The 14,663-nt window shown below is 46.5% G+C and overlaps 1 protein-coding gene across 1 annotated transcript; it reads left to right on the top strand.

Moving 5' to 3' along the window:
* Positions 1-1,074: 1,074 nt before the first annotated feature.
* Positions 1,075-14,622, top strand: PPP2CB (protein phosphatase 2 catalytic subunit beta). The gene is made up of 7 exons (XM_048942814.1): positions 1,075-1,326; positions 9,037-9,246; positions 9,507-9,680; positions 10,210-10,299; positions 12,389-12,550; positions 13,333-13,451; positions 13,915-14,622. Exons 1-7 carry the CDS (start codon positions 1,225-1,227, stop codon positions 13,985-13,987), a joined length of 930 nt encoding a protein of 309 aa, XP_048798771.1. The 5' UTR covers positions 1,075-1,224; the 3' UTR covers positions 13,988-14,622.
* Positions 14,623-14,663: the final 41 nt, after the last annotated feature.

Genomic DNA, 14,663 nt, shown 5'->3' with positions numbered 1-14,663 from the left:
AGTATGGAAGACCCAGTGGGTTTCAGCAGCCTGGTGAGCAGTCCAGGGGCTGTCTTGGCTGAGTTTTCCAAGCTGTTCACAGCTCACAAAAGCACCTTTTGTGAGTCCAGAAATGGCAGAAGCCCTTTAGGAGCAACTAAAAAATTGTATTTTTGTAAATATATCACTCCCTTTTACTTTGCTAAATGTATTTTTAGTTGGAAAGCTCATTAAAGGTGCACAGTGTGCTACACCCCTTGATTTCCAGCTTCATGTGAGGGAAAGTGAATTTCAGAAACTCTGGTTGTTTCAGCCCGTGGAAACTGAGGAAATTGCATGTTGTCTGTCAGCATTATTTATGAGGAGAATGTTGAAACTTGTGCCCAAAAAACGCAGAAGATCCAAGGAGTTCTGTACACTGCAGTACACAGTACGTTTTTTGGTAGTGATCTAGAGCTGGCCGTGAGATGCTGTGTTAGGTACATAAGGGCACATGCACACCAGTCCTGATCACACTTGCCCCTAAGATGATGCAACGAAAGGACACTGTAATACACGGCGTGGTTTAACGTGCACCAGAGCTAGCCAAAAGACACGGCCGTCTTATGGCGTTACTCCGCATTTCCAAGGAGCAGCACGTGCTGAGGAACTCCTCTGCAGAAGGGCACGCAGCGCTGCGCTACCCGCAGTGCCTCAGCGCTCCGATTCCAGAGGGCAGTCTCACCTCTCTGCCAGGCCAAGGCCGCTACGGCAGCGGGGCGGCGCCTAACCGGGGGCTCGGTGGGACCTCGCACCCCGCACAGGTGCCGCACAGCTCCAGAGGCTGCAAGCCGCATTTGCTTTCCGTTATTGACTCCGGTCTGCAAGGCGAGACGTTTCGGCCAGTCGGGCCAAAGCAGAGCGACCGCCCACAGTGAAGCAGCAGAGCCGAGGTACCCCGTGTTCGCGGCGTCCTGCGATTCCGCGGCGCAGCTACACGGCAGCGGCTCCCCCGGGCACGATGCCGGGCCACCCCGCAGGCGGGCGGCGACCGTTACGCCGCGGCGCGAAACCCCGCGCAGGCGCAGTGGCGGACCGGAAGTGCAGGCGGGGGCGGAGGCAGGCGGAAGTGCGCAGGGCCGGGGGCCGCCATTCCGGGGAGCGCAGCAGGCCGCGCGCCCCCGCCGTTGCGCTGCCAGCCTCAGGCGGGCCCGGCCCTCGCGGGCGCCCAGTGCGAAGGGCCCGGTCCCGGCCGGCAGCGCCGTCATGGAGGAGAAGAGCTTCGCCAAGGAGCTGGACCAGTGGATCGAGCAGCTGAACGAGTGCCGGCAGCTGAGCGAGAGCCAGGTCCGCAGCCTCTGCGAGAAGGTGAGGCGGGGAGAGACGGATCGGCGCAGGGAGGCTGAGGTGCCGAAGGTGGCCGTGCGGGGGCCCGGCGCCGCGGGCGGGAGGAGCCGGGCTCGTTTGTGCCTCCGCGCTGGTTGCCGCGGGCCCGCCCGGCGCTGCCCGCATCGCGGCTCCGAGCGTCGGGAGGCGTCGGGTGTAGAACGGCTCCTGTCTGTGGGAAACCTCTGACGTGCGTTGAGGGATGGAGGAGGGCGGAGAGGGGCGGCGGGTGGGCTGTAGTGCTGCCTGAAAGAGAAGCTTATGCCTTGCTGAAGGAAGGCTGGGATAGAGTAGGAAGTGGTTGGAAAAATGATAGTTTGCCACTCTCGATCGCTGTTGGATGTCCCTTCGGTAGCACGCTGTTCAGGTGTGTTTAGTGGAGGCTGCAAAGACAGGAGACAGGTCTTGGTGGCTTTTGTCTTTTGTTAAATGCCTGTGTGCAGGCACACTTCTCCATACTGCAGTCTATGACTGAGGTAGGATTTCTTTACAAGTATGAGATGTGACAAGGCCAAGGAGCTGAAGTAGGTTTCTTCACAATGGAACGGCTAAGACTGTTCTTGCAGTTCGCTTTCTAGCTCAGTGACAGCAGGGACCGTTGCCGTGCACCAGATCAGCTGATAACTGCTCTGCCTGTGTGCCTGACAGCTAGCTCGTTGTTCCCTGTACTTTTTGTATTGATGATAGTGAGCTTGGTTTTGCTGTTGTGTCAGTTACCTGTGTCTTACTGACTTCTTTCAGGACCAGGTGATCTGTTCCGGTGTCTGTTCCTGGCATTTTGGCCAGTGACTAAACACCTTGGTGACAGCTTTCAGAAGATGCAACTATTTCTTTTTCTCAAGTTTTCAGTAGGCCACCACAGCAATAGATTTGAACGGTAGAGAGGGTCTGTGCCATCACCTCATAACATGCTAAGAGTGCCCTTCAGAAGGTAGAGTTGCTTGAGTGCCACAGGCGGATATTCTTTAGGACTCCAAGCTGTGGCTGCCTGGCAGATGCTTTTACCCATGGTCCTGCCTTCTGTCTGACTGCACATTGGCCTCTATTTCCTTTCCCACGTTCTTTTTCTTACCCATGCTGAGACTGCCCATTTGCTTTATGGCTTTTTCTGCACTCACAGAGCTGTGACAGTTGAGAGGAAGGCTGGTGCTACAGCAGGGAGCAACAGAAGGGCCTTGAGATGTAGTTTTCTTGAGAGCAAGCGCGATTCTTGTGGCTGTGCTGTCCTGTGTGAAATCCATCTGATGAGCCTGAAAGAATTTATTTCCAGTTCAAAACAACAAGAGTTCTGAACTGTTGTTCCAACTGCCAAGCTGTTACAAAAAAAAATTTCCCTTCTTAATTAACAATGAAGCCAGAGAAGGAGCTGTGGCTGCTGTTTTCAAAAGCTGGACAATACTGTCAGTAGATTGCATTGCAGTCAGTGGCTGCAAAGCAGGGAGAGGTGCCAAGTTGAGAGTGCAGCTGCAGGTGAAGGGAATGTCAGGCCTCAAAAGTGACAGGTAGGATGTGAACTTGTAAGGCACAGCATGTTGTTTTTGGTAATGACTGTAAGCTATTGCAGCATCTAGTTTTCAGGTAGCGTTGGTAACTGATTTGCAGTTCTGTCAGAAAGCTTGGTTTGTTTCCTTGAGATAATACTTGAGAAACCCTTAACAACCTTTCTGGTCAAGTGCAGTAGTAACTGCTGCTTCAGGTTTTAATTAGTAATTGTATTAGGTGGTTAAAATGGAAAAAAAAAAATGCAAAAAAAAAACAAACATCTAGAAAGTTTTACATGAAAGCGGGAGATACAAAAACAGATCAAGTCCCAGACTTGCAAGTGTGTATCATTCTTGGTTTCACTTGCTGGCCTTACAGAAAGTAATGAGGGAAGGACTGGAGATAGCCTGGCTCATACACGGTATAGAAGTCATTCTTTCTCAGAAAGCTTTTGAAATTTCCACCTGTAGAATCACTAAATTGATCTGCCTGGTTATGACATAACTTTGGCAGCTAATCCATCTTATATTCTTTATAGAATTAATCAAGATGTCATCCACTGATAGCAATAAAACACTTCCCATTCTGCTGGTCTTAAAATGAAAACTAAATTCATGCTGATATTTAGACTATAATAGATGAACAAACAATTATTGTCGCTACTGGAGCTTCTAGGCACCATAAATGTATCCAGCCTGTTAGGGAAATAGACATCAGACTTCCTGTATCTCATCGTGCTTAACTTGATTATTGTAGTCACGTGAGTAGATGAAGGTTGTTAAAAACCTTTTTTCTGCTCTCATTAAATACGCAGTGAGAATATCTATGGAGCTCAGCCTTTGATGCTGTCTGCACTTAATCAGAGGTGCACTGGCATGTTCTTTATCCATGGTTGCGCTTGCTTTGAATTTGGGTACTCACAGGAGGGTAGCACTTTCTGGATGGAACTCCTTTTGATCCCGTGTGGGCACTGCTGCCCCTCAACCTGCACTTTGAGCAGCTAAAGCTGGGCTGAAAGACTGAGGCAGTGGATTCATATAACAGGAAGTGCTCTCAAAGTTGTACATGAAAAGCTTTAAATGCTCTTCAATTTGAGATTCAGGTCAAGTGAGCAAATTAATTCTGCTGATGAGGGAGTTGAGACCTTAGTTATAATAAAGACAGGTTTTCATTAATATAGGATACGGCATAAAGAAAATCAAGTTAAAGGCTGTTTCTTAAACACAAGCAGACAACCATCTATAACCATCTATTTCTTTGTAGCTTTTTTTTTTTTTTAACATCCTTGGTCTCTGTTTATCTAAGAGGGGAGTAGAGAGTAGTTTTGAGCAGCTGGAGAGCTTTGTGTTGCAAAGAGGTGGGAGGAGAAGGATTCTAACCACTAATGAAGACTTGCATTTCTTGTCCAGTTGCTGAAAGGTAATCATACACTGATTCTTGAAGCTGAGCAGAAGCCAGTTGGTGCTTCAGAGAATACTGCTGTTACTGCCATGTACCTGTGACAGTTCTGCTCTCCGAGGTCATTCTGCACAGTAATAATTTCAGTAGAATGAGCTTGTAGGCTCTTCTGCAGTAATCGGTGAAATTAGTATGAGCGAGGAAGCCAAATAGCATCCTGGATGCCACTCAAACCATGACACATTCTGAGAGCATTATGGTGGATCACAGTCAGCAGTATTTTATCTCTTCAGCAGTGAAGTTTATCTTGCACATACTGGCCTGGATGTCTCTAGGAGTGTGCATCCACGTTGGCATCCGTTTTGCTGTTGGGTGCCCTCTGCTGTTGAAGGGTAGGGCAGCTCCAGCACTCCAGCTACCCTCCCATTTGGGGAGAATCCAGCTGGCTCTTGTCAAACAACGCTGCTGAGGCACCTCTGAGATCTTAAGATCCTCAGCCTGTTGATGCTATGGTTAAATTAATTGCAACTGGCTGATTTAAATTAGGAACTCCATAGCTGGTTTCTCTGATTCCTGAAGTAAGGGCCTCCAGCAGTCACACTGAGGTCAGTGAATCTTCCAGAAGAAGCTGTGTTTTTGTGCTGTGAAAGGACCTTATGTTAATCTGGTGCCTGGGTCTCTATTATGCTCTAGGGAAAGCCTGACATAGAAAATCTGGATGCATCTTAATCCTCTCACTGATGGAGTCAGCCTACACAGGTCTCATAGACAAATCCAAGTAGTGTGAGAGATAATGTGTTTGATCATTAAGCCTCTCACAGAGGCTTAGACTCCTGGTGATCTTGGCAGTAGTCTCAGGGCCTGTGTAAGATCTCCAGTTTCAGAGCAGTGTATTAAGAGGTTGTGTTTGAGTCCTGAGACTGTTCAGTTTCTTCTTGCAGTGACAACACAGTAAAGTGCTGGGACACGTCCTCCAGCATCTATCCATGCAGATCAAGGGTCGGGATGGCAGGCAGCTTCAACTTCTGGTCTGCTGGGAACGAGCTGAGAGCCAGTTTGATTGGCAAACTCACAACCAACAAATAACTTACTCCTCAGCATAATTTTGAGGGCAAGCACTGTAAATATTATGCCTATTTAAGAGCAGGAGGTTTTTACTATTGTAATGATGAAATGCTATAATGCAATGGAAAGTACAGCAATATCAGCAGAGTAGCACAATCCTAGGCTACAACAAATGAAAATGAACCCAAATGTAGCAGCCATGGACTCAAAAACAAGGGAAGAAAAATTGCTTACCTGTGGAAGGCCTCCAATAGATAGAAATCTCCAGAGAGATGCCCTCACTTCCCCTTGCCAACCCTTAAATGAGGTCTGGGAAGGGGTGGATTCTGGGTCCACCCCTTCTGTTCACTGGAGTACATTGCATGCACCTGAGCTGCCCTGGGTTGGCCCTGCCTTCCCACCAGGTGCTTAATCACTGGTTCAGGCCATGACTGAGCAGTTCCACAACAGTTACTTTTATTCACTCATACTTGGAAAGTGGCTTTAATCCAAAACAAATGGGGGACATGGTTAGAAAGCTGATGTGCTAGAAAAAAAGTAGCTAAAAATGATTTTACTAGTTATTTAACAGCCTTCATAAATAAATGACAGTAATGCGGGGCATCATAGAATTTTTTCCTTTGTATTGATGCTTTTTCAGTCTTTGTGTTGTAGTGCTACCTATGCTCAGTGAAAAGGGCAACCAGAGTTGATCGATTGCAGCTTTTCTCGGATGTTTTCAATGGTGCTTAAGATTTTAAAGATCTCATTTTGCCTTAGAAGATCATTTGAGAGCAAACTTCTGTGGTCAGCTCAGCTCCCAAGCAATATTAACATGACAAATTTTATTTTTCATGTATGTCTTCAAAGTAAGCTAGAAGAGGGTAAACAGTAACAGCTGGTTGGCAGTTGAAGAAGCTGCTGTTTTTCAGCTGTCAGCTCCTTCTCTCTCCTGATGGGAAACTTCTAGATTCTCCTAGTACCAATATTTCAAGTGTCCTGCTGACCCACCTTCCTAGGATGCATTTAACATGAGCATTTTGGGTGTTACTGCACAAAAGCAGCTGCCCTCTGTTTCTTGAATGCTTCTTTACCTGTATGTGTTCCCAGGATGCATGCATGGGACTGGGACACTGGCAGGTATGCATGATGCCTGTGTCATGCCCCGCATCTTTCTCCCAGAAGCACAAAGACCCTGTCTTTTCATGCAGCTGAGAAAGGAGCAGCGTGCACAATTAAAAAAAAAGACAGAAAATACCTGGCACCTGTTGTGGTTCGGTTAACTCCAATTCCCAGTGAAGCCCAGTCTCTTGCTTCACACAGCATATGTCAGAACACACAGAACAAGTGTTTTGTGACTGAATTTTCTGTCGCTCCTTGAGGGCTGGAGTTCTTGAGAGGTCCCGTGAGTGCTTTTAAAGGCATGAACAGGAGGAACTCAGGAGGGCTGTTGCACTCAGATGCCATGTGTTCAGCAGTTTACAGTCCATTTAGAACTGCGAAGTGGACTCCACATCACTCAGTCTATAATCAGGATGTCTCTGAGAATCAGGGTCACATCCCTCAGGTTACATACCATGCAGGTGGCAGGCTGGGCATTAGCCAAGCCAGTGGGCTTTAGTGTTTTTTTTTCCCAGTGCGTAAGAAGCAAGGCATCTGAACACTTGAACGTGAAGACAGATGTGCTCAGGGGTGCCTGCTGAGGGTGTCCTCAGTAAGCAGCTTCTTACCATGTGGTAGGTGGGACCTCACTCATCCTAAGCAAAGGGACTTGGAGAGCAGCCAGATCGCCACCTGTGAGTGACTGTTCTGCACGGGTGATCCTTTGTCCTTTCTGTCCGAATCTGGCTGAGCCTGCCCATGGGTGCTCTCTGTGCTTCAGATGTGCCACGGCTCTGGCCTATATCAGCTAATGAACTGGAGGCAGCAAAAACAACCATAATAAGAAGTAATGCAGATAGGCTACATTACTACATTACGTGGCTGTAATTAGCATAGGAACTGCTGGGTGCAGAGAGATGACTAAATTCAGGAATGCCTTCCCTCCATCTGTAGTTGTGTTGTTGCCAGGTTACGGCCAGGAAGTTGATAATATCTCCAGAGGAATTTAAATTAAACTTGGAAAAGAATTGGAAATTTGGCAGGAAGTAGGTGCCCCGGGCTAGAAAAGTGCCTCATGCATATGCACTGAGGTTTGTGCCAGTTTAGTACAGGTAAGGTTTACAAATGCTTTTATTCCTTACGACTTCAGCAAGAAGAAACCCTCCCCTCTGCAAACGAGATGGATTTGATGGTTCCTGTGTGTCCTGGGAACAGCTGGGAATAGCTGAGAGATTCCTGTTCCTGACAGTTGTCTCTTATCATAACGTGATCTGAGAGCACAGTGCCTTCAGATAGCTGCCTCAGGTGCCCAATGCTCTGCCACTTGTTCTCATTGCCATTTGGCAGAGTAATGTGGTCCTGCTCATCTAGTGCCACAGCAGTGCCCGGCTTTTCTGCCGGGCGAGTTGCCTCGTCACATTCAGCCTTGCTTAGCATCAGCTTTGCTCAGATGATGAGCTGGCTTTGTAGATACTGAGCAAATGCACTGCTTGCAGTGCTGTTTCCATGGCACAAATCTGTTCCTGCCAAATCCCAGTTTTAGGATAGCATGCTTGGTTCCTGGGTGTGCAGCGATGGGAGGAGGAAGCACGAGGGATGCCAGAGGATGAAGGCGGTGAAGATTAGCTGTCAGGGCTGGCAGCAGAGAGATTTGAGCCTGCTATGTGGAGCCTCATGGCTGCGTGGGATGGAAAGCAGTAACTTGGGTGGCAGTCAGGCTAAAATGTGGCAGGAGCAGAGAGCCTGTGTGCAAGTGTATCACTGCAAGTCAGGTAACTTCTCAAAGAAGCTTCAGAGGCCGTGGTTTAACTATTGGAATAAGCGTGAAATAGTATCTGGCTTTACCCTTGCTTTTGTAAACCAAGTTTTTCAGAAGCCATAATAGTTGCCTGGGCAACATGCAGTCTCTTCTGGTGTTCTGCCATGGCCACAGGTTTCCAAACCCTGTTCACACAAGCCTCTCACGGAGGTTCTGACAGGACGTGAGATGACCAGTGATACAGTTGTCATTCTTGAGGTAAAGCTGCTAGGCATCACAAAGCTGAGCAGCACTTGGCTTTGGCAGTCAGACTGGAACCCCAGTGCTGCTGTAGTTCACACAGGTCAGATGAATTGACCTGAGCTCTTCTGAACCAAGAGATCTATCAAGCAAATGGACCGGCATGCTTCAAACAAACAAGTCAGTTGTGCTTAAGGAGATGAGATCTGCATGTGACATTAATGAAGACACTGGAATAGCACTTGCAGTCATTGTATGCAATTCAGAAATGACTGGAAAAAGCAGAGATTTCATGGATGAAGCCCATCAGTGATGGAAGTTGTATGCAACAGCAAGTCTTGAAATTCACACTCCTTAATTTCAGGACAGGTTAAGAATTAACTTGTTTATTTACTTCTTTGAATTTGCTTATTGTCACATATGGTACAATAAAATCTGTGTGTCCAGGCTTCACAGTACCAAACTTGTCTTCTTGCACAACGGTTTGTAAAATGCACATTGCCTTTGCTTATTCAACAAGCTCTTTTTCTAGTGGCCATCCTTCTCTATTAGAGGGAAACTGATTTTCCAGTGCAAACGCAGTGGAATAACTTCTGCACCTGCTAGTAGAGGAGCTTCATGCATTTTTGTTCTGTTGTTTTTTGTTTGTTTTGTTTTTCTCTTGTTAGGCTAAAGAAATTCTTACAAAAGAGTCAAATGTGCAAGAGGTACGTTGCCCTGTCACCGTCTGTGGGGACGTCCATGGCCAATTCCACGATCTTATGGAACTCTTTAGAATCGGTGGGAAGTCTCCAGACACAAATTACCTGTTCATGGGAGACTACGTGGACAGAGGCTACTACTCAGTGGAAACGGTGACTCTACTAGTAGCGTTAAAGGTACGGCTGGACAGCTTTGATAACTTTGGGCAAAACTGTGCTTTGGAGGGGATATGAAAGAATTGTTCCCCCCTTGACACTGCAGTTGGCTTGAGCTAAATGGATGTAAGTTGGAATGTGTTAATGGACACATGCTTTTATATAATAGGCCTGAGTGCTTGTCTGCTGCTTGAACTTCTAGTTGGTATTTCTCCATATCTTTTATACAGTTCTTGTGTTAAAGGAAAGCTGCTCTTTTTTCCCCCCTTTTTGGTCAATAGGTGCGTTACCCAGAACGCATTACAATACTGAGAGGAAATCATGAAAGCAGACAAATTACACAAGTGTATGGCTTTTATGACGAATGTCTGCGGAAATACGGCAATGCCAATGTCTGGAAGTATTTCACAGATCTGTTTGATTATCTTCCGCTTACAGCTCTAGTAGATGGCCAGGTAAGCTTCCTGCCCCAAATAAACAAAACTGTTTGTTTGGTAGCACAGTGCAGTCTGTGCTGTCTGACCCATGCATGAACAATCTCAAACAAGCTGTCTTAGCTTGTGGCCAGAATTTTTTGTAAAGCCCAGGTGTTTACTGTGGGTTTGGGGAAGAATTGGGTGAACTATTAATACAAGCTGATGGTACAACAAGGCCTCTGTTTGCTGCCTAAGGAGTGTCAGGGTATTGCAGATGCTGTTTATTTTAAAGAAGTCTTCAGCAGGTGAGAATCTCCTTATGATACATCACTTGCGAGTTGACATATTGCTGTGATACTGAAGGCACAGGATGTTTGTTGCTCTGATACTAGTGTGCAATGTGCAGCCGTCCAGTTTTGTTTCCATCTGAGAGAATTAAAATTTGTTTCTGCCTCGTAAGGGTAGACCACTGTAATTGCAAAATAATGGGTTAAAACCAGCTGTTTCTGAGACGAGTCTTCCCATAGCAAAAATGCATTTAATGGATTGCTCTTTTTTCCTGCAACAGATATTCTGTCTCCACGGTGGCCTCTCTCCATCCATAGATACACTGGATCATATCAGGGCTCTGGACCGCCTGCAGGAAGTTCCACATGAGGTAACAGGAAGCTAGATGCACTACAATTTACATATGTTTGTTGAAAATGCAAATGTACAGTCATGCAGAAATGCATTCACGCAGTGAGACATGCTGTTCTGCAGAAGGTTATTGCCTCAGTAAGAGCTATAGCAAATGAAAATTCATTTGGTTAAAACACAATCAAGTCAATATGCTGTGATTACAGCAATGTGCAAAAGGACAGCTGTGAGGTTTTCACAGCTGTTTTTCACAGCAACATATTTTCTTGACTGTTATGATGACTCAGTCATATTGCCAAGGGAAAGTGCCCCATTGCACACTTCCTTGTGAACCAACCACCAGCACACTAAGCTGTCGTGTCACTGTCCCTCCACCTCAGCCAGTCCTTTTCCTTCCCCTATATTCAGCACTAGTGAGGCCGCACCTCGAGTACTTTGTCCAGTTTTGGGCCCCTCACTGCAAGAAAGATATTGAGGCCCTGGAACGTGTTCAAAGGAGGGCAACAAAGCTGGTGAGGGGTCTGGAACACAGGCCATATGAGGAGAGGCTGAAGGAGCTGGGAATGTTCAGCCTGGAGAAGAGGAGGCTCAGGGGAGACCTTATTGCTCTCTATAACTTCCTGAAGGGAGGTTGTAGTGAGCTGGGGGTCGGCCTCTTCTCTCGTGTCATTAGTGATAGGACCAGAGGGAATGGCTTCAAGCTACGGCAGGGGAGATTCAGGCTGGACATGAGGAAGTATTACTTTTCAGAAAGGGTGGTCAGGCACTGGAATGGACTGCCCAGGGAGGTGGTGGAATCACCGAGCCTGGGGGTGTTCAAGGAAAGGCTGGATGTTGTGTTGAGGGACATGGTTTAGTGGGAGCTACTGGGAATAGGTGAATGGTTGGACTGGATGATCTTGAAGGTCTTTTCCAACCTTGGTGATTCTATGATTCTATGATTTTTGTGTCTTCACCGTGTTCATTGCTACTCTCTTTCTTCTGGGGGACCTGACAAAGTTAGAGGGAGCCTATAGGACATGCTGATGTGCAGGAGTCCCATGTGGAGCAGCTGGAGAGTGCCAGTTGGACTGAAGAAACCACTCTCTGAGCTCCAAGGCTAGCAAATAGCTCTGCTCTGTTGGAATTGTTGGGGCTTACAGATGGTCTTGATCCCTCCATGGAAACAAACTGCTTGTCCTGAAACGTGTTGGGTACAGGAGCAAGAATAGAGTGGCAAGGTCTGTCTGAGATTTCTGAAAATCTGAAATAAGCTGTTGGAATTGCCTCCAGAATTAGGAAGGAGGCTGCCTGGTGGGGCTTCTGATTGTGGATAGATGGTAATTATTGTTTTGTTACTCTGGGGTTTTCACAGTTTTTTCACAGTCTTATGCTGCATCTGATGGCTGAATCCGTTTCCCAAGAACCTCTGTACGTGATCCCTACCACGTAGCTTGGATCAATGGATGGGAAACAGCAGAGGGCTTTGATAAGTACTAGACAGTTTGTAGTGCCCCTTAGTTTCTTAATAGCTCAGCGAGAAAAGCTGCTGAGCCTCACCTGTGATTGTTAAAAGTACCAGGATATTTCTGAATATGTAAAATCCAATGAAGAACAATTCAGCAGAGGAAATTACATGCTTAATACCCTGCCAGAAGAACTGCTGAAGATTAACCATCAATCTTTTGATTAGTTCGTAGCTTCACGTGGGTAATTTCCCTTCCATTAATTTATTACAAGTTGGCTGGCACTGATGAACCCTTTGTGTATCCTCGGACTTGCATACATGTTTTCCTGTGTGGCCTTTATTATACTGTGAGAGTCAGGAAGAAGCACGTGGATCTGTTCTGCACATCTTTGCAGCTCTGGCTAGGTGAAGCGAGCTGGCGAGCAGTGTGTGCTGGAGGTGGCCACACAGTTCTCTGGTAGTACGGACTGCTCAGCTGTGTGCGTATTCATTCCTTGTGAATGGATGTTGACTGGAGTAACTATTGCTACATAAACATATGTGGCTTATGCAGAGAATAACATGCAGGCAGGCTTTTTACTGTAAATATTTAAAGTTGTATTTTTATAACTATTTTGTAATCATGATGAAAGCTAACAAAGAACACTCACTTTTTTTCAAGGGTCCAATGTGTGATCTGTTGTGGTCGGATCCAGATGATCGTGGCGGCTGGGGTATATCTCCACGTGGTGCCGGCTACACGTTTGGGCAAGACATTTCTGAAACATTCAACCATGCCAATGGTCTTACACTGGTTTCCCGTGCTCACCAACTTGTCATGGAGGTAGGGGAAGCACTGTCGGCTGGACAGGCAAAAAGAAAAAAAAGGTAGATGTAAATTCTTGTCTCTTTTGTGAGACCTTTGGGTGCATTTGCACGAGCTGACACATAAAGGTGAGGCAGGTAAGTTCCTAAGAGAGATTTTAATCATGTTAAAACAACAGGCTATGTAAAAGGATGATGCTTTGACCTGCTCTGTAACTAAGCACATTGCTAGAGACCCTGCCATACCCTGTTTGTTGAAGTAGTAATCTTCTTACATGCCGTATTAAACAGGCTGCCCTATAGTACACAGTAGTCAGATATGTCAGGGATTAAGCCTTAACTTTGGCTGCTGATGGTGTATTCTTGTATGTCTTGATAGAAAAATGCCTAGTGGGTCAATGGAGCAGATTTATTTTTACATCTCATTCAAGCAGGTCTTGTAAGGAGTAGCGTGTGTCAGAATTCCCTTCCAAGTGAATTGGCAAAATTCATTTGTGGTGAATGAAAGCTGAGGGTTTAGCTGAAATCTCTAGTTTTCCTTCTTGTGTAATCCACAATTTGCATACAAACACATCAGTGGCAAATAGCCAGCCTCCATATAGAATGGCTTAAATTATTATCGCTAGGTAAACATTGCTTGTAAACACCACTTTGTTGATGTTGTAGAGTGCCTTTTGAAATTGGAACTACCTAGAAGGAACCTACTGTTTCACAAATAGCTTGAGGCTTGTTGTTTGAGGAAATTCAGATGGACTGAGGGTTGAGGTTTAACAGAGACTTCTTTTCTCTTTTTCCTGGCAGGGTTATAACTGGTGCCATGACCGAAACGTGGTGACCATTTTCAGTGCGCCCAATTACTGCTACCGCTGTGGGAACCAGGCCGCTATCATGGAACTAGATGACACTTTAAAATATTCCTTGTAAGTAACGTGCTTCAAGCTGTTCTCTTCCTGCTTAACGGTTCCAGACTAGGAGGAAAGCCTGATCCTTTCCAAAGGGGTCCTTTCATGAAAACCTAGTTCAAACTGCTCTGGAACTTAAGTCAAGCTCTAAAAGGAGCTACTTAAGCTCTTAAAAACGTTTCTTAGGTACTGCTTTGTCTCCTTTTCCTGGTTCTGAAACATTGGAGCTTCTGCAGGGCCAGGCCGTGTTTGCTCCTGTGAGCAGTATTTCTACCAGCAGATGAGTTTGCCTCCTGCTGGTCATCAGTTTGGGGACCTGCTACATCCTCTGGATTTAGATTTGGGGTTGTGGGAGATCTGGGACACTTCAGGTGGAAGCAGCTGGGAAAATAAAGTGCCAGCAGCAGGAGAGCAAGTCTTGTTTGCAGTATTGGAAACTGCCTTGTGTGGAAGAGCAATGACCCCTTTTTCTTTCCTGCAGCCTTCAGTTTGACCCAGCACCTCGTCGTGGAGAGCCTCATGTCACCCGTCGTACCCCAGACTACTTCCTATAAACCTCTCATAACCTTTTAGAAGGAAGTACGCCTGGTGTTTTAAAGAGCAACAATATTTACTTGTTTCTGTCAGAAATCGGGGTTCGTCTCTACTTATAATCCCCTTCATGGACCAAAATGTGCCATACTGAGGACGAAGAGCGTTCAGCACAACTTGAGACTGAATTCCTTACAACACTATATATCCTATACCAATCAGTCCAACAGTCAGTTTGCCTGCTGTATTGTAGTCATTTTTTGTTGGGTTTTTTTTTCTGGACTGTTCAGAGAGGACAAGGTAACTCAAACGCTTCCATCTCCTTTTACGCTTATTTGTAAATTTTTAGTTCTAGTGGTTAACTGGCATGAATTAGCGTTTCGGAGTTCATTTTTAAGGGAAATGCACACTAACTTCTTTACCCCACCACTCTTGATTTTACTGAAAGATGAGCGCCTGAAGTGGAGCAGGCCAGGCTGGCCGAAGCCCCGGGCGGCCCGGCCCAGGGCGTGCAGCCCTGCCCCCGGCAGGGGTCGGGTGGCCCTTAAGGCCCCCTTGCACCCCCTGCCCTTCTGCGCTGCCAGGAGAAGGGGAGCGATTCCTGCTTTTGGGAGTACGTTGTCATAACACGGAATAAAGCGTTCCCTTTTTAGCTCGATTCCCGTCCTGTGTTGTTCCCGCCTCCGCGTACTTGTCACG

The sequence above is a fragment of the Lagopus muta genome, chromosome 4 (assembly GCF_023343835.1).
Source record: "Lagopus muta isolate bLagMut1 chromosome 4, bLagMut1 primary, whole genome shotgun sequence".
NCBI classification, from domain to species: domain Eukaryota; kingdom Metazoa; phylum Chordata; class Aves; order Galliformes; family Phasianidae; genus Lagopus; species Lagopus muta.
Note: the sequence above shows the minus strand (reverse complement) of the source record. Positions and strands in the feature narration are given on the sequence as shown.